At 41.4% G+C, this 25,187-nt stretch overlaps 1 protein-coding gene across 1 annotated transcript in view; it reads right to left on the bottom strand.

The window, feature by feature from the left end:
- The window catches only part of TFEC (transcription factor EC), a 44,964-nt gene that overhangs the window by 5,635 nt on the left and 14,142 nt on the right, over positions 1–25,187 (bottom strand). The window contains exons 4-6 of the mRNA XM_050936761.1: positions 11,822–11,936; positions 10,879–10,935; positions 7,148–7,223 (exon numbers count right to left, since the gene is read on the bottom strand). Coding sequence (XP_050792718.1) covers positions 7,148–7,223; positions 10,879–10,935; positions 11,822–11,936 — 248 coding nt within the window. The remainder of the gene's footprint in view (positions 1–7,147; positions 7,224–10,878; positions 10,936–11,821; positions 11,937–25,187) is intronic.

The following is a 25,187-nucleotide window of genomic DNA, read 5'->3' as shown; positions in this document are numbered from 1 at the left end:
TGTAAACACTTACATATGTAACTCCAGACACAAGAGCAGGTCACTTAAGCTCAATAAGTGCTTGCAGGACTACAACCTTAGACTGTAAACTCTTCACTATAATGACTGTGTCCAGGACCGGACCTAGACCTAATGGCACCCCAAGTGAGGAGTGTCTTCAGTACTCCCCTTCCATTTATTAAACTTTTGAATATCTTATTTTTATTGCATATGTAATATATAGCCCATTTCACAATTCTGATGCACCATTTGCAGGCAAGGTTTACCCTGTCACAAAAGACAATATATCTGCTTGCTAGGATCTGTAAATCTGTATTTATTCATCCCATATATAAACAAACAAAAGAAATTCTTTCCTCTACGTTTATAGAAACTTTTTAATTTTAAGCATAACTGAAATGTACTAACATCAAGAAATTGAACTGTGCACCAACATTGGGAGGACCAGTATTAAATAGTGTTACAGTAGGTGACAGCCTTAGAAGGTTAACCCTAGTCTTTTAGTTCAAAAGGTCGCTTTTCTTGCCTTTGCCCACACAAACTGAAGCACAGCGTCAGAGAGATCCAAAGACTGGCCAATGGAATTTTCAAGTGATAAAATAGCAAGCAATGTCAATATCTTGTTGGCCATCATCGATGGAAAGTATGTTTTAATGAGCCTGAGCTTTGAAAAGCTGTGCTCATCACACATGGCTGTGACTGGCAGCATGAGCAGAATTGTCAAAGCTATCCACACAGTAGGAAAAGTATCCTTCAGCTCTGCATCATGAATAAACTGGAGAACTTGGAGCGGAGAGTGCTTCCCATGTGGCAAAATGTAACTGATGTTGTCTAATTCAACGTATAGGTCTTTATCATTGACGTCCGAACATTCTTCATGTGTCAGCATCCGGTGAAGGTTGGTACAATTATTCAAGAGTGTTTTCCTGTCCACCAGCAGCTTACTAAGGTCATACAAAATGACCCAGGTCTTTTTGTGGTGCTTCATTTGTCTGAACCTTTCTTCGATGGACACTCGAGTGGTGTCAACAAGTGAGCAAAAAAACTCCCTCTTCCTAGCTTCCCATCACCTCATCTCTGCCTATATAGCCAAGCTGTCTCTTCTTCTGATGAATACGAGTTTTCTTGAAGACACATTCACCTCCTAAGTTTTCTGCCACTTCTTTGGCAGCAGTAATGGTATCTTCAAATCCGTTGTCTCTGTAGGCCACAGCGTCTCATCAAAGTAGTAGCAGTCACGATGTCCATCGACTGAGTTTGTAATACTTTGCTTACAATGTTTACTTAGAACAGGAGACCATGACAAACCACAACTGAGACCAGAAATTTGAAGTCAGTGTTCTAGTTTGCCAGGCTGTGCATCTCGTGTCAGATTCTGGCCTTGGCTTTACTTGACTGTGCCAATTCCATCAGGGCTTCATAAACCTCAGTCACTTGGTACCTCACTGGCCTTATGCTGACAATACGGCTCTCCCAGTGACTGTCACTTAGTGGCTTCACAGTCAGATTTGTAACATTGTCCATGAGGATTTTCTACCTAATAGTTGATGCTGAAACCAGGAGGTATATCCTTTGCTGTAATCTGAAGATACTAAATATAAAGATGACACTGCATCTGACACAACCAGGCTGCCAATTTTGCCTAAATGGTTGCACCACCCCTAAACCAGGGTGAGGGAATGGCATCCAAAAGGCATGAAGAAAGCTCTTGGATTCAGCGCAATGGTCCTTGCCTGGACAACCTTGTTTCTTCCCTTCATTTTAGAGCCATTGTTATAGCCTTGGCTGCAGCAGTCCTGAAATTTTACACTCATTCAAAATGTTCATAAACAGTTCTGTTAGGCCTTTTCCAGTAGAGTCATCCACAGACTGGAAACAGATAAAGTGTTCTTTTACTTGGATACAGCCATCCTCATTGTCCATAAAATGTACTGTAAATGACATCTTTTTACTGTGACTAATGTCAGGAGTGCAGTCAATTATTATGGCATAGTACTTTGCTTTGCCAAGCCGCATCAATATGTTATTAAGCACCTCCCTTGCTATAAGGTCAATCAATTCATTTTGAATTGTTTTTCTGCAGTAATGGTCCATAGATTTTTACAAACTACTTGACATAGGTGCTCACACATGACATTGTCATATTTCCAAGGAGCTCTACCAAATTGAAGAAATTACCATTATGTTAAGTGGACAACTTACCTGATGAGCCCCAGAAAGCCAAACTATTAGTACAACGTCACTGTTCAAGTCTTAAAACACTTTCACAATTACACAATAAAACAAGGTTCCCAATATCGCAGCTGGGCTTTCACTTCAGTTTGTTCTTATATCTCACTGACTGACTGGCAACACCCTGTCTCTTATATACTCGCGAAGGCATGGCTGACAACATTCTAGGAGGTTTGAGGAAAATGTAGTTCTCAGAAAGTCTGGAAGGTTCCATGAGATTCTACAAAGATCCAGAACATTCTAGGAGGTTAGTGAAAAATGAATCCACATACAGAATACCTGAAACATTTGCTTCACACATGCTAATTTTCCCTTTTGTCACTAACAATGAAAACCAGCACCCCACACCCGGCGCTTCCCAAGCCCAGCATCCCAGATGGTCACTTGGGTCACCTGCACCTTAATCCAGCCCTGACTGTGTTTTCTTATGTGTTAGTCCATCACATTGAAACCTCAATACTGCCCATGGCATCTGTGTGCTACTGTAACAATAATCTGACCCCAGACTATTATATTATGTGTAAAGTTAAGATTTTGTCACTTTTATTTTTAGTAAAAGTTAGGCACAGGTCATGGGCAATAAACAAAAATTCACAGAAGCCCGTGAACTGACCCTTACTTTTACTAAAAATAATGGTGACAAATTAGGGCTGACAGGGGGATGAAAACCGAGCCCTGCTGCCAGAGGGAAGGAGACACAGGAGTCCAACACCTGCTGCTGCTGCGGTTCACAGCTCTGGGATAAGAAATATTCTTTCCATTTCTTCTTCACTGGAGATACCATGAGAGAGAGAGTTATTATTTTGGCACTTCCAGGTTCCATCTGGAGCCTGGTTTAACCAATCAGAACTGGAACTTGGAAGTGCTGAGACACATGAAAAGGAAAATGGAAAAAATACATATATTTAAAAGCATTGGTTTTGAATTTTCAGCAACATATCAATGTATGGTTGTGTTTTTTTCCAGTTTTATTTTTAAATTATTTTACTTACCTGTTAATAGTTTTGCATTTTGAAAGTACCTATCACTTGGATATCTAAGCACTTAAAATTAAACTAAAAAGACAAAGTATTTTGTAATTTCATAGAGACAATATTCCCACCTCAAGTTTTCTACCACTGATAAAGCAAATTCAAAACATCTGTTCCATTAAACAACGTAATCCATGCCCCTAAGTCTAAAATTAAACTAAAAAGAAGAAAAGGGATTTCAATGCAATCAGAAGTGAGCTCCCCTTGAAGTTCAATTGGATCAAAACAAGTTCAGCAAAGACACAAGAAAATAAAAGTGAGATACAAACACTTCTAAGAAGAAAAATCTGCCTTGTAAAGATAGATCATAGAATCATAGAAATGTAGGGCTGGAAGGGACCGCCAAAGGTGATCTAGTCCAGCCCTCTGCACTAACTCAGGCCAAAGTAAACCTAGACCACCCCTTAAGGTTTTTGTCTAACCTATTCTTAAACACCTCCAGTGATGAGGATTCCACAACCTCCCTTGGAAGCCTATTCCAGTGCTTAGCTATCCTTATAGTTCGAAAGATTTTCCTAATGTCTAACCTAAATCTCCCTTGCTGCAGATTAAGCCCATTACTTCTTGTCCTACCTTCAGATGACATGAAGAACAATTGATCATAGTCCTCGTAATAGCAGCCCTTAACACCGTTGAAGACTGTTATCAGGCTCCCCCTCAGTCTTCTTTTCTCAAGACTAAAACATGCCCAGTTTTTTAACCTTTCCTCGCAGGGCAGGTTTGCTAAACCTTTCATCATTTTTGTTGCTGTCCTTTGGACTCTTTCCAATTTGTGCACATCTTTCCTACAGCATGGTGCCCAGAATGGACACAATACTCCAACTGACCCCTCACAGTGCTGATTACAGTGGGACAATTACTTCCCAGGTCTTATATACAACATTCCTGTTAGTACACCCCAGAATATTAGCCTTTTTTTGCAACTGTATCACTCTGTTGGCTCATATTCAATCTGTGATCCACTGTAACCCTTAGATGCTTTTCAACAGTACTACCACCGAGACTGTTTTGTAACTATGCATCTGTTTTTTTTCTTTAGTGCTTTGCATTTGTCTTTACTGAATTTCATTCTGTTGATTTCAGACCAGTCCTCCAATTTGTCAAGGTCATTTTGAATTCTAAACCTATCCTCCAAAATGCTAGCAATCCCACCCAGCTTGATGTCCTCCACCAATTTTATAAGTATACAATCCACTCTGTTATCCAAGACATTAATGAAAACATTAACTAGTACCAGACCCAGGACAGACCCCTGCAGAACCCCACTAGACATGCCCTCCTCAAAAAAGGCTTCCGGATAACCTCTGTAAATATCCTTTTTTATCTTGATTTTGAATCTGATCTTCTCAAAGGAAGCCATCCAGGATAGGCATGCTAATCACTCTGCCTCACTTGCAGTGGCATTGTTCTTCCAGTGCTAAGGATGATTTGCTTCAATGTTATTAGTCCAACTATCATCCAAGCTTTTCCCCTTGCAATCAAATCCCCAGTGTCAGAAACATCTTTCAAAATCAGTAAATATGATGATAACATTGAATTTGAGGAAAGTTACAGAGTGATAGTATAAAGCAATGTGTTTTAAAGAAAGCAGGCTGACTGGGAGAAGAAGAAGGTGGATGGTAGGCAGAACAAGAGCCTCAATAGAAGGTGTAGGGAGTTGGTGACGTACCATGCCAGGAAGCAGTAATTGATAGATGTGATGGGCTCAAGGCACAGGATAATTTGTGATTACAAATCAAGGGAACTTCATATACATTAATTCATTGAAGCATTTTAATCTGACCAGAAGTAGTAAAGTTAGATTATGGCCTGTATTTATATACATGATATATTATAGTTGCTACATTTTCAAAAGTGATCGTGGATGCCTCAATTTTGGAATGCTCAACTAAGTTGGGACACTTTAAAGAGGCCTGATTTTCAGAAAGTACCGAGCTCATGCCCTCTGAAAATCAGGCCCTTTCAAAGTGCCTCAAGTTGGGAACTTAAAAATGGAGGCACCCAAATTAATTGGTCACTTTGTGACTGTCACGTAGTCCAACCAGTCAAGTACCGAAAGAAACAAAAATGTGACATGTTCATTATTTTTTCCCAAAAAATGTAAAGTGACATCACCAAAATACCAGTGCATACTCTTTAGGCTTCACTGAGTGACGTGAGTTTAAATCCATCATGTGCTTGTGGAAGCACCACAACAGATTTAAGGCCAATGTATGTGTTTTAACAGGAGAGCAGTAAAATGTATAAAATATCAAAACAAGACTTGAATCCAAACCAAAATATTCATCCCAAACACCCTACATACTTTTGAAAAATATTGATTTATATCTGGAGTTTGCAGCTCTCACCCATTTCTAATCACAGTTCAAGACTTGCTTCCATTAGCACTTCATAGCTGCAAACCAACAGTGCCATCCACTGTTTCTCAGAGTAATCTTTCCTCACAATTCTTTATTTAAATGCTCTAAAGTGCTGTCCAATATAACACTAAAATTAAAACCAATGTTACCAATGTGTCTATACAGGACATCTGATGTGAACAAAGTCTTCTTTGGGGGCTTAGGGGTGGTCTTACTTTATCTGAATTGGTACACTCATCATTGTATTAGTAGCATCAACAACAACATGCCCATTTTACCCATTTTGGGTTGATGCCAGAGAACAAGTTGAGCTTGTGAAAATGTCATTCCCTAGAAAGGGCTGTGACTGTGTTAACTTTCTCACTGGCGATTTCACTCAAAGTGGTTTGTCATGCCACGCTTATACTTATGTAAGTCTCACACAGCTTTATATTATTATAAAAATCCTTAATTCAATAAAAAGAACTTTTTAGCCCTGAGGAAAACAGGCTGAAGTGTCAACAGAAAATTTTATTCTGAGCATCACAAAGCTGCAACTGATGAACAAATGAAACCCACAATATTTCTATAACCAATTATATCCAAGTCACAATCATACTGGTGCACACTCTTTAGGCTTCACTGAATGACATGAAAAATCCAAAGCTAAAAGTCTAGGCTTTAAATAACTTACTGAATTGTTCTTGCTAATCCTGCAACAGGCTTTACTATGGTGTGTCTTCCCTCCTCCCATTTTGTTTATTGCAGAATTTTGAAAGTTTCTATGTTAAAAAAGCTACAGTCGACTCTTTTAATAGGCCATGCTAATTGCAAAGACTTTCCAAAAGCTAATCTTTAGATACTATCTATTAAACAGAACTGTTAACAACACAAAATATTTTCTTACAAATAAATTAAAAGGGATGATGAAAATATACACATTAAGAGAATGCAGAGGGTTTAGCAGCATAAAATGTGAGTTACTGTACATTTATTTATACATTGGTTTAAAAATTATAGCCATTTTTGTATCAATTCAAAGTACCTGATTTTCCCTTGCCTTTCAGCTTCTTTTTTCAGTGAATGTCGTTTTTATGAAAGGTGCCAAATCAACAGCCTTAGAGATGGAAGTATTCTGTTTATCTAAAGAGCAGGCAGCAGCAGTGCACATGCTGCTTCATCCCATTAAAGTGACCAGTTCTAGGGATGAGAAGGTAGTTCATTCTCCATTATCATTCTATCCATGGCCTCTCTGGTGAGACTCCAAACAGGCATAGCAATTATTTTCAGATGTAATGGTGGTGTTTGTGGTGTGGAGACATCTCTCTGAGGAAATGCAATGATAAGGCCACAAACTCTTATCATTACAGCCATCAGAGGTTAATGATTTTTGCTACCTATCTGACCAGCTGGGCTGGATTTCGACTAGTAACCTAGAAGTGAAAGTCTCTGTATCTCATTAGCCATTTTCATGGTTATCTTATTGCTCCTTCCCCTCTATATTTATACTATAGACATTATTATAGAAATGACTGTTGAACTCACGGATCATTAGATTTTGGAATAAGCGTGCCAAGCTCCTTGATTCGGTAATTAATATTATACCTTCTTCTTCTTTCAACTGTTTAAAAAAAAGAACAATTTACTATTTTCATTATGAAACATTCTTTGGAAAAGGCCTAATGAAACATTTTAATTAGTTAAAAACAGGCAGACCAATATAAGGACCGGTGCAATACATTCTGATTTACAATGATAGAATTTATCCTGAAATTAGCTTAGAAATAATAAGTTACTGAGTCAAGTTCAAAACCTGTATAGCTCAACATCCCTTTGCATACTTGTCTTAGGGGCTTAGTAATGTAGGTTTGCTTTGATTTTTAATGTAACTGACTTACCACTGTGGTCCAGGAGGAAGCAAATTCATATCCCTCCACCCACAGGGGCAGCTCTCCCTGCAGGGGCATTACTTCAGGGCAGATGGGGTTAAGGTTGCCACCATTTACTATGGCTGGGGTTCCATAGAAGCCCCAGTATCACATGTACTAGGTGCCTGTGATTGTCCCCTCTCCATATCCATTCTTCTGCCTGTAATGGCCATTTCTGGTCCTCATGGTAGCTGGTGCACTTGCCTCCACTGTGGGCCCACAATTCTAGGAATGAATTGGGCTCATATTGCTTATAAGGTCATGCTTAACTTCTCCTTTCCCAAATTCTTCCTATGTAGGACTCGATACTGAGAGCCATAGATTTTTGCCATTGACTTCAATAGGAACATTATGGGATCCCACAGTCCTTAATCAGTCAAAAACTCCCTTTATGGATTGTGACCAACAGCCCAGCCAACTCTTGTTTCCTGGTAAGTGCTTCAGCTTCTACCTTTGTGTTCACCTGCTGCAGACTGATAGCCATGTGAATTGCTGAGAGAGGACATCTCTGACCATGCCCCTCCATAGAGATGGAGTAAAGGCTGCATTCCAGAAAGTTTTTACCCTTTGACACCTCTCTTTAGTTATGTCTATAAAACTTACCCACACAACTGCAATCTTAAACCAAGGTTTATCAGAAATAAAGAGAAGATGAAATAAAAACAAAACAAGGAGTTTGCTTAAAATATCTAGATTTGCACTACTCATAAGATGAGCTAGATAAGACATTCTCAGTTTACTCACAGAGGGAAAAAAAAGAAAAATAAACAGCTTTGATCCCTTAAAAGCTCTCCCCTCTCTCTGACTACTCAGGTCCTTTCATCCTCATAGCATTGCTGTCCAGCAAGATATATGAGACTCTCCCTCAATCAATAGTCTTGTCACCCTTTCTCCTTCTTATTTCCCTCCCCCCTACCCCTCACCAATCTAGCGAATCCACCCTTGCTTTCCAAACCACTTTCCTCCAGTTACCTACACAATGAAGACATGTTTACCCAATGGGGTAATGTAATCTATGGGGGTATGATTTCTAAAGCACACCATGTTGCACATTAATGGGTTCATGGACACCCTAGTGGTGAGTACAAAAGTTACCCTAATGCACTTTAATGTACTATTGTTTCAAACAACACTACATTAAAGTGCACTAGCAAGGTCTGCGTGGGGTAATTAATGAGCAATACCTTAGTGAGCTTTAGAAAACACTCCTGAATAAAGCACTGTGTAAACAAGCCAATGGTACGGTTCTGGGGATGCCTGCCACCTTCTAAGAGATGAGACTCTGAAAATGCACCTGACCGCTTAAGACAAGTATCTGGGTCAAAGCATCAGGCAACTTACACTCCCACACCCTATTAATTCTTTTGAAACAATAAGACGACAGACATAAATAGGATGTTTAGTCTACTGGTTAATATTTTTACCCAGGAAAGGGTGTATTCTCTGTTTTATGTGTTGCCAATGGGAGTGTGCATTACTGGGGAAACCAGTTATATCATCAGCATGTCTGTATTATAAGGACAAGGAGATAGAGCATTTTGTTCCAAAGTGAAGATATGGAATTTATTTTTGAGATAACTAAACAAAACGTTGCATAAAGCTATCAACCACTACACTTTCCATTATGGCACCTACTTAGACGTGACTGTTGATCTGGTGTAGCATGAAACACCTAACAAGCGTCAACATTTATTTTAAAAACAAAAAGTTAAAAACCATAGGGACCTGTCCAAAATCTTACAGTTTCATATAGGTTAGAGTTGATTTCTTAGATCCAAACCTATTTCCATGATTTTGGTTCCAGAAATGCATGCGGTTTATTTTTCCACTTACTCTTCAGATGTACTTGCAAAATTTTGATCATAACTACAAAATGTGAACTTTAATTGCCCCTGGTATCTGAATGCTAATGTAGTTCAAATCCTCTTCGGACCGTCTCTAAACAATATGATCCTCATAAAAGAACTTACTTTAAAAGGTTATTTTTTAAATCACACCAGCAAAACCTTTATATTCAATGCCTTAATATGTACAAGCAAACAGATAGTAGGGTTAGTCTCCAGAGAGAGTCTGAGCTCTAAAGTGCACACACAGAACCAAAGCAATGTGAAACATGCCCCATGGCTGAATATTGTAGTCATGACATATAGATAGGCTTCAACTCAGCCTCCAATATTGTGTACAATTAAATGCACCCTTCTCACCCACTGAGATGCCTAATTAGTAATTTGCATGTGGTGATTATGGTCTAGCAGTCGGAGGGAGCAAACTAAGCAAAGACAAGATTTGGCACCCCTAATGCATGCTTGCTCCTCTCTTTCCTCCTTCTCATTAATCCAAACAACTCAGCAACACCTGCAGTTTCCTACCTGTGTCTTTTCCTCCTTCAGAAGGAACTCTTCATTTCTGGCCAATCATCTGAAACAGGCAGTGGCTGCTGCAGGGCTTCAAAAAGGATGCCACAGCCACCATCAGAAAGATTTCCAGGGTGTGTTTGTAACCAAAAGGCCCCATCCACAAACATCTGGGTGGAAACAAGGATACCTTCTGGAGGGGGGAGGCTAAGTGAGCACAAAATACTCTACAGCAAGTGAAGAGTAGCTTGCATAGGTGGGTGGGTGATACTACACTCCCAGTACCATGCCAGGAAGTATCTTGCTTAACCTACGTCAAAATTTATCTGGGCAGATGGAGAGATAAGAACTCCTGAGATCTAATCCTAGTCTGATGCTGACCACAGAATTGGGAAGTCATTGAATAGTTGAGTCTCAGTTTTCTATTCTGTAAAATGGGGATAATAATACATACGTAATTCACAGAAGTAAGGGAAGCCATATGGTTTAGTGGACAGTGTATCATACTGGGAGTTGGCAGACCATGTTTCTCATTCCAGCTTTGCCACCAGCTCACTGTGTGACCTTTGACAAATCACTTTATCTCTGTGTCCCCTCCCACCCTTTGCCCATCTTTGTTTGGATTGTAGGTTCTTTGGGGCCGGGACTATCTCTTGCTATTTATTTGTACAGCGCCTAGAAAAATGGAGCCTCAGTCTTGGTTGCCACCTTTAATCACTACTATAATATAATTTATAAGTATATGCTGTAAGAATTAATTCATGAAAATATGTAAAGTATGTCAAAGGTTAAAAATGTTAAACAAGTGCATAGTATTATTTTATCATCTCAGGGAAGAAAGCAATGTATTTGTGGAGTTCTTTTGTGTCTTCCCTCCAGAAACAAATTCTTTCTGTTAGTCTTGGACAACAGCAGTTAGCTGATAACTGGCACCTCCATTTCTGTTCTCTCTGTACACACCATATAATGATACAGAAGTAGAACATATACTCACTGAGGTTGTGGTTGTCCTTTTTTTGCCTCTCCTTTGCCATTGCTCGTTTATCTGCTTCTGACAGAAAGTAACATTTATTAAAATAGTCCTTGGGTCATAGTTCTACTACTTTCTCCCTGCTACAGGTCTTCTCTGCATTAAGACAAAGTTTTTAGGCAACAACTTTAGATGTTTATCAATTGCCACATTACTAAAGAAGACCAGTACTGCATTTTCCAGTGCATCTGACAGGTTTCTTAAAACTTTATTGAACATACATTTTAATTTAAAAAATTAGAAGTGCTAAGAAAGTACATTACATTTAGTACTTTTTTCTCCAATTTGCTGTATTTTACAGTCAGAGGAACCCGTACCCCCAGCCTTTACAAAAAACTAATGTGAATCTGCATTTGTATATCCCACAATGCAAGAGTTAATCAGATTTCTAAGATATTCATATTGAACAAACTCACTATTTCTTTTGAGTGACACTAATAAACTGTACGTGGTTGTTAGCATTCTTTGGATTAACTGAATGTAACTTTTAAAGTTCTTAATCCATTAATATAGATTCTCCTTGAATAGACTTATTGTAAGTTTTTAAAAGAGCCATTTGTTCAATCCTGGAACAAATTTAATGGGCGATAATTTATTTATGCTGTTGATTAGGAGCCAAAATGTGGAAGAATCCTCTATGTTTCCTAAAATAATTAGGTTTATTAGAAGCATGATGTTCATAAAGATGACCAAGTACACATTGTTTCTGAGTTGCTAAAGTACAGGACACAATGTAAACATTTCCCTTGCTCTTTGCTCAACTCCTTAAAGGGAAGAGCATACATACACTTTCAAACTCTTAAGCAAAAAATACTATGTATTTCACAAATATTTTATTGGTAAGGTTTTAAAACAAACATTACTGCCTCCTAAATTATTACATGCCAAAATCCCAGAGCTATATTACCTGTGATTTCCCTTTTTACTGGTAGAGAAGATGGGCAGGAAGCATTTGTAAGACCCATATTAGCAGGTGACAATCCTTGGTCCCTGTTGTATATATCCAAAATGCTACTGGACAGCTTAAGGAAATAAAGGAAAAAATAGGGGAAAAATCACAATATATTACAAGTTTAAAAGATAAAAAGCATATATAAATGCTAAGAGCAAAATTCTCTATCAGATGCATATTCATGTCTCATGTTCTTCAGTGTGAGCTGCATATATGCATCTAAAGCAGAATTTGCATTATCTTGTATTAAATAAAATTAAAGGTTAAGGGTCAAAGCCTGCCATTGTTCCACATGCAGAACTTTGATAGAAGCCAATGTGAGTTTTGTATGTTGCGTGATGGCAGAATATAGCTCTTGGTGTCTGATTTTGAAATAATACTGTAGCCTATTTTCCAATAACAAGATTACTGCAGCTATACATCAAACATGAGGAAAGTTGAAAGGAAAATAACTTTGCTGGTCTTTATCTAGTCCCCAGTGAAAATTTAACCACACTATTGAACTCAGAATTAGTATTTCAGATTGTTTATGCTTTAACAATATAAAGAGGTTAAGGCCCGATTGCATTTAAAATAGGAATGAACAGAGCACTGGAGAACATGCTGTTGTGGCAAATCTTGCAAAGTTACAAGGATAGACCAGAAACTCTAATGGCCTTGATTCAGCTCTACCATGTCTGGTTGTACATGATATTGAATTGTTCCTTCCTTTGTGAAATGTGATATGATACTTGAAAAGAAAACAAAAAATGTGTTAAAAATGTGTTTTGCCATTTTATGGGACACACAACTACTGTGCACAGCGTTTCTCCACCCATGGCCAATGTATAACTAGCTAGGGCTGGGGCTTTTAAATTAAATTATTTTTTAAAAAGTAGATTAAAAGAGCAAAGACAGTTTGTTTAGTAGGGGGGGGAGTAAACTGTCCTTAATATACAATGTCTCTTTTAAACTGTGTAGACCTTCATTGTCCCAGTTTTTTCTTGCTCATTGTCCCAGTTTTTTCTTGCATCTTGACCAGGGAATTGGGCTGGGAAAGCACTTCCAGTTCTTCTACCCCTTCCCCTCAGGATGTCTCCTCTAGATTTCCCTTGCCTCCCCTTTACGTTCCTGAGCCCCTAATTAACTATTCTGTACCTTTCCTAGGGTTGGGCACGTACCTCATTGCAAGATGCTTGGGACTAAGGTACTTTGGTAAAGATTTGTTTAATGCTTATCTGTCCCACGCTAGTGTTACATAAAATGATTCACGAAAGAATGTAGTATCTAATTACAAAAAAGCATTATCTTCTAGGAGGAAGAAAACTCTTTAATTTTAAAGATTTTTCCACTTGAGAGTCCAGTTCACCGCAAATTCTCCTAATAACCAGTGGTAGAATGAATCTACCATTGCACATGTTGCACACATACAAATAACACCACCTATGTACTTCAAAGCGCCTTATTGGAAGACTAACACTTCAGAGCACTGAACACTCCTAAAAACAGTTAGAAATCACCATGCCAAGTCAGTTTTGAAAATCCGCTTAAAAATATTTGATCTCTCAATGCAAATAAATGTTAAAGAATGTTCGGAATTCACCTGAGTATTACTCAAGAACAAGCTATGTTTAATATGTAGGATTTGAAAGCTAAGCACATTCCCATCTTAAGCACCTTTATTTCATTCCTGAGTAGTGAACCAAAGAGTACTGTAGTATTTATTATAGTTTTAAGTTTGTAAAGTCTGTGTTGCAGTCATACTGTAACTGAACTATGACAGTGGATTTTGTATCAGCTCCAGGTGTATATTTAGGGACTCCTCTGACATTACATTACTGAAAATTAATGCAGAATTTGGCCTCCTGACACTAGATTAAATCAATAACTTCCAACAGCCTAATCCAAAATCTTCCAAATGGGAATGTTACCATTCACTTCAATGGGCTTTGGATCAGGCCCTTATTGGGATTAGTCTTATTGTTTTAGTGAAATGACGGGGAGAAAATAACTATTAATAAAATAATAGTTTTCTTACATACAAATAGTCCAACAAATGAGATTTGTTCAAATAACTGCAGTAAAATTCTCATACACCTATGCATACATATTCAAAATCAGGTATTAATATCATAGTAATGGTAAATACATTATAATTTGTAATGTTATGTAACAGAGTGCTGAAGGCTAGCACGGAGCCAGCATTCTGCTCACCACTGGTACTGATTAGGTTCTCCTGGAGAAGGCCTAATTAGAAGAGGTGCACCAGATTACCAGGCCAGACTGGGAATAGTCAATAAACCAATTAGCCTCTCTAACAGGGAAGCTATATAAAAGGTTTCAGGAAGGAGTGCTCAGGTGGAAAAGAGAAAGAGAGGAACAGAAGGCTAGGAAAGCCTGGCAAAGTAGAAACACCTTACCTTCCTCCCCTTTTGGAGACTGGGTCAGGAAGTTGAGATACTGTGTGTAAGTGTGGAGACAATGCTATGTATTTGTGGAGGGATTAAAACTCTGTAAATAAACTATACAGTGGTGTTTACAAGCAAGAAGATCTCAATGTAGTGTGTTCATGGAAGAGGTAGGGGTGCACAATGCTGCCCTGTCACAACCTGGAGGCTTGTCTGGGATTGTGCCTGTATCTATGTGGACTGGAAACCTGTAGAAGAGCTGTAAAAGACACTGAAGGCCTTCCAACAATCACACCACACAGAGAAATAGTCCTTGCTTGCCTGGCAGGCAGAGCAGAAAAAAAGCCGGCAGGAATTTATATGGGATCAAATCCAGGTTCAGCAACAATTGCTGCACAGTTTAAATTGCTGAGTCCTACAATGGAAAAGAGAAACTAGGCACAGGGGATAGGACTCGATAAGATGGAACAGGCAGACTACCCTGATGCATTTTTGGTTATTTTTGAAAGGGTGGCAATGGGAGCCAGAACAGTGTAGGAATTCTGGCTAGCAGCCTATTTAACTGTGGAAGCACAGGCAGCATATATGGCTCTCGGTGATGAGCATGCAAGAGACTATAACGTGGTTAAAGCAGCTATCTTGGATCTGGTGGGCCAGTCCGCAGATAAATATTGCAAGAAATGTAGCGTGGCAAGAGTAGTAGATGGAAACAGAGGCCCAGGAACTAGGGGGCAAGTATGACCGCCCACCACCAAAGAAGGTGTAGGTAGGGCGTGGGGGAGGGAGAGAACAGCTCAACAGACTGCTCTTGGTGTGATGACTACAGGCAGAGACAGAATTATGGGGAGAACCCCCACCTACCAAATGTGATTTTTGTGGGTGGAAAATTGATAGCCCCTGTAATAGGATCCAAGATGAAGACTCTGCGGGCAAGGAGGGGCAGATGCCTGGTAGAACCTCCATTAAAGGAGAAAGAGCAAGGGGGAAGAAACTAAAGCTAATTAGGTTCCCCTGGAGAAGGCCTAATTGGGCAAAGGTGTATTAATTACCAGGCCACACTGGAGTTAGAGTCAATGAGCTAATTAGCCCATTAACAGAGAAACTATGTAAAGGGGCACAGCAAGGAGTGCTCAGGGGGAAAGAGAAGGAGAGAAACAGAAGGCTGGGAAAGAGAAGGAGAGAAACAGAAGGCTAGGAGAGCCTGTCAAAGGAGTTCCTCTGAGCAGAGACACATTGACCCCTTTGGGGGAAAGTTGAGATATAGTCTGTTAAGGTATTGTGGCACTGCTATGTACTGGGGAGGAATTAAAACACTGTATATAAAGTACACAGTGGTGTTTACAAGCAAGAATGTCTGAGTGTGGTCTGTGTTCCTGGAAGAGGCAGGAGTGCAGCACGCTACCCCATCACAGATACCAGTGCCATTAAATAAGAATGTGTAGATGACAAAGAATGGGATGGATGATATGAATGGATGAGTTAAATTGAAGAACACATCTAAATCTCAAGAGTTAAGCCATCTATCATATAGATATAATCAAATCTCCACCATCTAATCACAAAGGCATGAGTTATAATGTCAAGGTCCAACTCTGAGAAAAAAGATCACAGACATCTAATTAGATGCTGATGAAAAATGATGCATTAACCATGAATTTCACATGAGAGCCCAAAAGCAGATGAGGGTTCAAAAGTACCTCTGCAGTGACAATCATTTTAACAAAGGGTGGATAAACTCCCTGAGGACATGTCTATACTACAAAATTAAGTTGACCTAACTTATGTCAGCATACAGCTGTGCAGAAATTACATCACTTGTACATATCTGTACTTTGCTTCTTTTGTAGATGGCACACGTCCTCACCAGGACTGCTTGCACGGATTGAACTGTCAGTGTGGGGCTTTGTGGAACAGCTTCTGAAAGCCAGCAACAGTCATTGTAAGCAACACAGTGTCTACACTGACACTGCGTCGACCTAACTACATTGACATTGACTCTACAGATGTCATAGAGGTGGAGTTATTAAGTTGGTGCAGTGTGTGAATTACATGGGTTGGAGTGAAATTTTAGTGTAGACATTTACATATTTAGATTGACATAAGCTGCCTTGCATCAACCTAACTCTGTAATGTAGACCAGGCCTGAGTCTCCACTACTGATATAAAAGGCCCAGAATCATTTCCCAACCCACTAACATCACCTTTGTCTCATAGAGATTAAACTTCAGACAGTTTTTCTCTCCAATATGTTCCATTCTCAATGAAGGAACGACAAAGCAAAGCCACCACACTATCTATATGTGATAAAAATGAGATACAGAGCTGCATCTCATCCATAGACTGATGGCAGTGCAGTCCAAATAATTGCCCCATCTCCCCAAAGGCTCCATGTAGGTGTTAAAAAGGAGTATCCAAAAGAAGTCTTGTGGAGAAACACCTTGGGAAGATGAACAATTGCCCCATATCACCCTATAAAACCACTTTGAAAGATGAGAACAAAGCCATTAAAGAGAGTGACCACTGAAATCTGGTCCCCATTGAAGTCAATGGCAACATTTCTATTGACTAGTGGAACCTGAATGTAACTTACCATCTTCCCAGCCGAGGAGCAAGATGATTCTATGAAACCTTGTGGTCAATGGATTCAAAGACAGGGAATAGACCTAAAAGAATCAGCATAGACATCTGTCCTTTGTCAGTCGCTAGGAAATCATTGGATAAATAACATTAGCCCAATCACTCTGCCATACTCAGGCAAAATAAACAACAGGCAAACAGGACTGAAATGTTCAGACAGAGGCCTGGTCTACATGACGCATTTATACTGAATTTAGCAGTGTTAAACCAATTTAACCCTGCACCCGTCCACACAATGAAGCCCTTTATATCGATATAAAGAGCTCTTAAAACCGATTTCTGTACTCCTCCCTGACAAGGCGAGTAGTGCTCAAATCGGTATTGCCATGTCGGATTAGGGTTAGTGTGGCCGCAATTCAATGGTATTGGCCTCCGAGTTCTATCCCACAGTGCACCATTGTGACTGCTCTGGAAAGCCATCTGAACTTGGCTGCACTGGCCAGGTAGACAGGAAAAGCCCCGCGAACTTTTGAATTTCATTTCCTGTTTGGCCAGTGTGGAGAGCTCACCAGCACAGGTGACCACGCAGAGCTCATCAGCACAGGTAACAATGCAGTCTCCTGAGAATTGAAAAAGAGCTCCAGCATGGACTGCACGGGAGGTACTGGATCTGATCGCTGTATGAGGAGAGGATTCCATGCTAACAGAACTCCGTTCCAAAAGACTAAATGAAAAAACATTTGAAAAAATTTCCAAGGCCATGATGCAGAGAGGCCACACCAGGGACTCACTACAGTGCCGTATGAAAGTTAAGGAGCTCAGACAAGCCTACCAGAAAACCAAAGAAGCAAATGGAAGGTCCGGGGCAGGCCCGAAAACATGCCACTTCTACACTGAGCTGCATGCAATTCTAGGGGGTCCGCCCACCCCTGTCCGTGAATTCCGAGGTGGGGGTGGTAATCTCAGCCATGGCTGAGGATTCTGCGGACGGGGAAGATGAGGAGGAGGAAGAGGAGGACGAGCTTGCAGAGAGCACACAGCACTCCGTTCTCCCCAACAGCTAGGAGCTTTTTCTCACCCTGACGGAATTACCCTCCCAGCCCTCCCAAGCCACTATCCCAGACAATGAAGCCATGGAAGGGACCTCTGGTGAGTGTACCTTTGTAAATATAAAACATGGTTTAAAAGCAAGCGTTTTTTAATGATTAATTTGCCCTGAGGACTTGGGATGCATTCGCGGCCAGTAAAGCTACTGGAAAAGTCTGTTAACATGTCTGGGAATGGAGCGGAAATCCTCCAGGGACATCTCCATGAAGCTCTGCTGGAGGTACTCCAAAAGCCTTTGCAGAAGGTTTCTGGGCAGGGCAGCCTTATTCCGTCCTCCATGGTAGGACACTTGACCACGCCATGCATGTAGCAAGTAATCTGGTATCATTGCATGACAAAGCCTAGCTGCATATGGTCCCGGTGTTTGCTGGCATTCAAGCAACATCCATTCTTTATCTCATTGTGTTATCCTCAGGAGAGTGATATCGTTCATAGTAACCTGGTTGAAATTCAGGAATTTAATTTAGGGGACAGAGGTGGTTGGGCTGTTTGTCTGTGGCTTAAAAGAAATCCTTCCCTGCATTTAGCCAAGTGGGAGGGGGGTGATTGGCACTGAGCTTTTTTGCATTTGGCTAGCTGGGATCTTCCCTGCTACGAGCCACGCAGTGGGGGGAGGGTGGCTAGCAGCAATCTTCCATGATACCAGCCATGCGGTGCAGGGAGGGGTAAAGCGATCATCCCTGAGAATTGGATGGGGGCAGTTCTGGTGCTGCACATTAACAGGAAAGAAGCAGCACTCAATGGGCTTTGCTTGCTATTTGGGAAAGAAGGGTGCTGGATATATGAAGGCTGCAGAAGCCGAAAGACAATGGCTTACCATGGCCACATGCAAGCCGAATTCTGAGGCCTAGGCCTGCATCTGTGATCTCTAACACCAAAGCCGCAGCACTCAATATTAAGATGCAAAATGCGACCTTGTAGTGAAATCACATGTGCTATGTAAGGTGAATAGTGTTGTTCACCGTGAAAGAGTATAACCATTGTTCTGTAAAATGTATCTTTTTAAATACTTCTCTCCCTTCTTTTCCTCCCTCCTGCAGCTGCAAATTTTTCAAGTATCCCTCCTCCATCCCAAAGGCTATCTCAGATAAGGCGGCGGAAAAAAAAGATGAGAGACAAAATGTTCTCGGAAATCATGGAAGTGACCCGCAATGAAAGAGCTCATCTGAATGAGTGGGAGGACGTGGTATCAAAGTACCGGAAAGATGCCAGTGACCGTGAGGACAGGAGGGACCAACGTGAGGATAGGAGGGACCAACGTGAGGAGAGGAGAGACGCTCGAGATGAGAGGTGGCGGTAGGAAGATCTGAGGTGTTTGGATGCAACTCTGGGGCTGCTGCGTGATCAAACGGACATGCTCCGGGGTCTGGTGGAGCTTCAGGAATGGCAGCAGGATCACAGAGTGCAGCTGCAGCCCCTGTATAACCGCTCTCCCCCCTCACCATGTTCCTTAGCCTCCTCACCCACCAGACAACTAAGAACGCATGGGGGGAGGCTCCGTGCACCCACCCCATTCCACCCCCGTGGACAGCCCAACCAAAAGGCTGTCGTTATTTTGAAATTTTTTTAGTGGCCTTTTCCTTCCCTCCTATCCTCCTCCCAAACACCACCTGGGCTACCTTGTCAGTTCTCGCCCTCTTTTTATAATTAATTAATAAAGAACACATGATTTTTAAACAAGAGTGATTTTATTTCCTTAGGAAGCAAGAGGTAATCGAAGGAGGAGGGTAGGTGGCTTACAGGGAATGAGTCAATCAAGGGGGAGGGGGTTTCAAGGAGAAACAAACACAACAGTCACACTGTACCCTGGCCCATGATGAAACTGGTTTTCAAAGCTTCTCAGATGTGCACTGCTTCCTGGTGTGCTCTTCTAATCACCCTGGTGTCTGGCTGTGCGTAATCAGCGGCCAGGTGATTTGCCTCAGCCTCCCACCCCGCCATGAAGGTCTCCCCCTTACTCTCACAGAGATTGTGGAGCACAGAGCAAGCAGCAATAACAATGGGGACATTGGTTTGGCTGAGGTCTGAGCGAGTCAATAATGTGCACCAGCGTGCCTTTAAATGGCCAAATGCACATTCTACACCATTCTGCACTTCCTCAGCCTGTAGTTGAACAACTCCTGACTACTGTCCAGGCTGCCTGTGTATGGCTTCATGAGCCATGGCATCAAGGGGTAGGCTGGGTCCCCCAGGATAACTATAGGCATTTCAACATCCCCAACTGTTAAATTCTGGTCTGGGAAGTAATTCCCTTGCTGCAACTGTTTAAACAGAGTAGTGTTCCTGAAGACGCAAGCGTCATGAACCCTTCCCGGCCATCCCACGCGGATGTTGGTGAAACGTCCCTTGTGATCCACCAGTGCTTGCAGCACCGTGGAAAAGTACCCCTTGCGGTTTATGTACTGGGTGCTCTGGTGCTCCGGTGCCAAGATAGGGATATGGGTTCCATCTATCGCCCCACCACAGTTAGGGAATCTCATTGCAGCAAAGTCATCCACTGTGACCTGGACATTTCCCAGAGTCACAACCTTTCGTAGCAGCAGCTTAATGATTGCTTTGGCTACTTGCATCACAGCAGTCCCCACAGTAGATTTGCCCACTCCAAATTGATTCCCGACTGACCAGTAGCTGTCTGGCGTTGCAAGCTTCCAGAGGGCTATCACCACTCGCTTCTCAACTGTGAGAGCTGCTCTCATCTTGGTATTATGGCTTTTCAAGGTAGGGGAAAGCAAGTCACAAAGTTCCATGAAAGTGCCCTTACGCATGCGAAAGTTTCACAGCCACTGGGAATGGTCCCGCACCTGCAACGCTATGCGGTCCCACCAGTCTGTGCTTGTTTCCTGGGCCCAAAATCAGCGTTCAATGGCTAGAACCTGCCCCATTACCAGCATGATCTCCAAAGCGCAGGGGCTCGCGGTTTGAGATAATTCTGTGTCCATGTCCTCATCACTCTCGTCACCACGCTGCCATAGCCGCCTCCTCCTCGACTGGTTTTGCAGGTCCTGGTTCAGCATTGACTGCACGAAAATGCGCGAGGTGTTTACAACGTCCATGATTGCTGTCTTGAGCTGAGCAGTGTCCATGCTTGCCGTGCTATGACGTCTGCACAGTTCACCCAGGGAAAAAGGTGCGAAATGGTTGTCTGCTACTTGAACGGAGGAAGGGGTGAGGCTGTACCCAGAACCACCCACGACAATGTTTTTTGCCCCATCAGACACTGGGATCTCAACCCAGAATTCCAATGGGCGGGGGAGACTGTGGGAACTATGGGATAGCTATGGGATAGCTACCCACAGTGCAACACTCCGGAAATCGACACTAGCCTCGGTACATGGACGCACACCGCCGAATTAATGTGCTTAGTGTGGCCGCGTGCACTCGACTTTATACAATCGTTTTAAAAAACCGGTTTCTGTAAAATCAGAATAATCCCGATGTGTAGATATACCCAGAGAGAATAAAAAATAGTATCAAGAGGTAGCTTCTTGAGCAAGAGTCTAACCACCACTAAGATAATGGCACCCTAACCAAAAGATGATGTTAATAATCCTGATTTATAATTGATCCCATAACTCCCAGCTTGAATTTATAAGCCCTGTGGGGCGAGGAGCCAATTTACAGGTCACAGGTAAAAGTATCCCTAAAACCTCCAGCATTTTAGGGAGCAAACGTATCCTAAACTGAGTAAGAAAAGTCAGACAAATCTGCACCCATGAAAGCAGTCAGACCAGTTCTATCAAATAGAAGTACTGTGAAGTGAATTGTTGTTTCCACATAATACCCAAAGTCAGCAAACTGGTAGTAGATTAAGTGCCAGCTTTGTATTAAGCAAAAAGACATGAAGGCGGATGTTCCTGTGATGTAGGTAGGAAAATATTATTATCCCTTTTGTACAGATAGCAAAACTATGATTCACGGACCTTGGAGCCCAAGCTCTAGGACATCCAACCAGGGGGGTCACAGAGCCTGGGCTGCAGTTCAAGCCTGAACATCTATACCACGATGAAACAGCACCATGGACTCACAGGGCTTGGGCTGAGTTAGCTGACATGGGCTAGCCATGGGCGTTTCATTGCAGTGTAGACATACCCAAAGTGATCTCACTTGAAGACACTAGGTTTGATTCTGAACTACCCTGCACTTTATGTAGACATTTACCTCAGCACAAAGTGGGTGTAAAACACTAAGTCAGAATGATAACATTTGATATCCACTTTGCACTGATGTACGTGACTACACGTGCTGCAAGGCAATAGAGACTGCCATCTACTATGTTCTAGGGGAGTTAGGAGCATGCCTCAGCATCAAAAGTTCTAGGTTCTAATCCTAGTTCTGGCATTGACTTGCTGTGTACCCATTGTTTGACCTCTCTGTGTGCCAATTTCCCCATCTGTAAAATGAGTATAAATATATTAGTTTTCCTCACATACTGGCATCATAATGCCTGAATAAAATAATGTCAGTAAATGCAATATAAATACAAAATATTATCAAGCCTTTCGTAACAAAGATGAGAGTAAAACTCGAGAGTTCAGAGCTCCCTTCCTCCATTCATACTCTAGATGCTTTCTTCTAGAGTGGGGGTTCTGCTTCCTCCATCAGGATATATAGGCTACTAGAGATTTTAAACATCCTTACAAACATAGATTGCACAGTGCCCTCATAGTGGTTGAAGCTACTTTATATAGAGCAGAAAAACATGGATAAATGTTACAGAAGTTAGTTTAAACTGGACCCAAAATGTGGGCATTTTGGAATTAAATGTAAAGGAAAAAAATATACCCCAAAATATTGTACAAATTATTAGGCATCATTCACATTATATCAGGCCACTTGCATATATATTAAGATGCTATATGTCACAACAGGATTTCATGATGTTATGGGATGTAGCACTGAAAGTTTACACACCATTGCGGCTTCAACCAAATGTACTCCAAATTCTGTATTTCGAGCTCACAAAAACCTTTGTAACCTTACAAAAAAGCACAAATACTTTTGCAATGATATAATTATAAATTATGTGTATGGAAGTGACCTTACACTGATGTAGCACCATTAAAAGTGATGAATCCAAAGCACTGAAAAAATTCCTAATTGTGCTAGATATACATGCTTGCTCTCAGTTTTGTGTTGGTGTGTGTACTTTGTAGATGACATGTATGTCATATACACGTACAAACACATATAATAATTTCACCCACTTAAAAAGTGCAGTCGGAGAAAGATAGCAACAGTTAACACAGGAAATGATTAACCAGGCACATTCAGTGACAGTGTATTACTGGAAGTGAATAATACTATATCTAACTGAAACTGCAAGGGGAACTAATGAAAGCAGAACGTAATTAACCAAATTAGAATTTAGCAAGGCTTCATGCTCTTGCTTTTACAAAGAAAAGTGTCACTGGATCTTCAATGACTGTATCAGAATATTGGTTTTACATCTCATCTGTAGATGGTGGTTCTCATACATAGGGCTCAATTCTGCAAGGAGCTGAACAGTGCACTCCAGCCTAGACCAATAAAGCACTTCAGCTCATGCTTAACTTTAACTGTGTGAGTGAGTCTCTGGCTAGGACTCAGCAGCATTTGCAAGATCAAGTCCATAGTGCCCCAAATAACATTTCCTGCAGCTCCAGTGCTTTTGCTGGGACTCTCCCATCCAACTACTGAACAGGCCTGAGCCCAGGGGTGCTGGAAAAATTTTACAGTGGGGGTGCTGAGAGCAAATGAGCCAATCTAAACCCTCTATATAATGGAAACCACCTTAAGCTAGGGAGTGTGGGAGCACCCCCCTGCATATGTAATTCCAGCACCTATGACTGACCCTGAAGAATTTGTGCTATCTAATGAGGTTATGGCTTGAATTAGTATGACTGCAGACATGAATGTTATAAAAATGTAGTTTGTAGTTGCTATTGAATAGCAGGCAGTTACCACAATTCAGTATCTGAAATATCATAGTTCCTTTTCTAAGGAAAATATAATGCTGCTAAACAAACTAATTTCCCAATATAGGGCACACTATTGACTTATATCCAGCTTCTCATCTACTGTAACCCCTAGGTCCTTTTCTGCAGAACTGCTGCCTAGCCATTCGGTCCCTAGTCTGTAGCAGTGAATGGGATTCTTCTGTCCTAAGTGCAGGACTCTGCGCTTGTTCTTGTTGAATCTCATCAGATTTCTTTTGGCCCAATCCCTAATTTGTCTAGGTCCCTCTGTATTCTATCCCTACCCTCCAGCGTATCTACCACTTCTCCCAGGTTAGTGTCATCTGCAACTTGCTTAGGGTCCATGCCATCCTCCAGATAATTAATGAAGATATTGAACAAAACTGGCCCTAGGACCGACCCTTGGTGTACTCCACTTGATACCAGCTGCCAACCAGACATGGACCCATTGATCACTACCCATTGAGCCCGACGATCTAGTCAGCTTTCTATTCACTTTACAGTCCATTCATCCAGCCCATACTTCTTTAACTTGCCGGCAAGAATACTGTGGAAGACTGAATCAAAAGCTTTGCTAAAGTCAAGGAATAACATGTCCGCTGCTTTCCCCTCATCCACAGACACAGTTATCTCATCATAGAAGGCAATTAGGTTAGTCAGGCATAACTTGCCTTTGGTGAATCCATGCTGACTGTTCCTGACCACTTTCCTCTCCTCTAAGTGCTTCAGAATTGATTCCTTGAGGATCTGCTCCATGATTTTTCAAGGGACTGAGGTGAGGCTGACTGGCCTGTAGTTCCCCGGATCCTCCTCCTTCCCTTTTTTAAAGATGGGCACTACATTAGCCTTTTTTCAGTCATCCGGGACTTTCCCTGATCGCCATGAGTTTTCAAAGATAATGGCCAATGGCTCTGCAATCACATCCGCCAACTCCTTTAGCGCCCTCTGATGCTGCGCATTTTGCCTCATGGACTTGTGCGTGTCCAGATATTCCAAATAGTCCTGAACTATTCTTTCTCCACAGAGGGCTGATCACCTCCTCCCTATGCTGTGCTGCCCAGCGCAGTATTCTGGGAGTTGACCTCATTCATGAAGACAGAGGCAAAGAAAGAACTTTTTCCACATCCTCTGTCACTAGGTTGCCTCCCTCATTCAGTGAGGTGCCTGCACTTTCCTTGACCTTCTTCTTGTTGCTAACATACCTGAAGAAGCCCTTCTTGTTACTCTTAACGCCTCTTGCTAGCTGCAACTCCAAGTGTGATTTGGCCTTCCTGATTTAACTCCTGCATGACTGAG

This window comes from Gopherus flavomarginatus, chromosome 1 (assembly GCF_025201925.1).
Source record: "Gopherus flavomarginatus isolate rGopFla2 chromosome 1, rGopFla2.mat.asm, whole genome shotgun sequence".
NCBI classification, from domain to species: Eukaryota; Metazoa; Chordata; order Testudines; family Testudinidae; genus Gopherus; species Gopherus flavomarginatus.
This window is presented reverse-complemented; position numbering and strand designations above follow the sequence as displayed.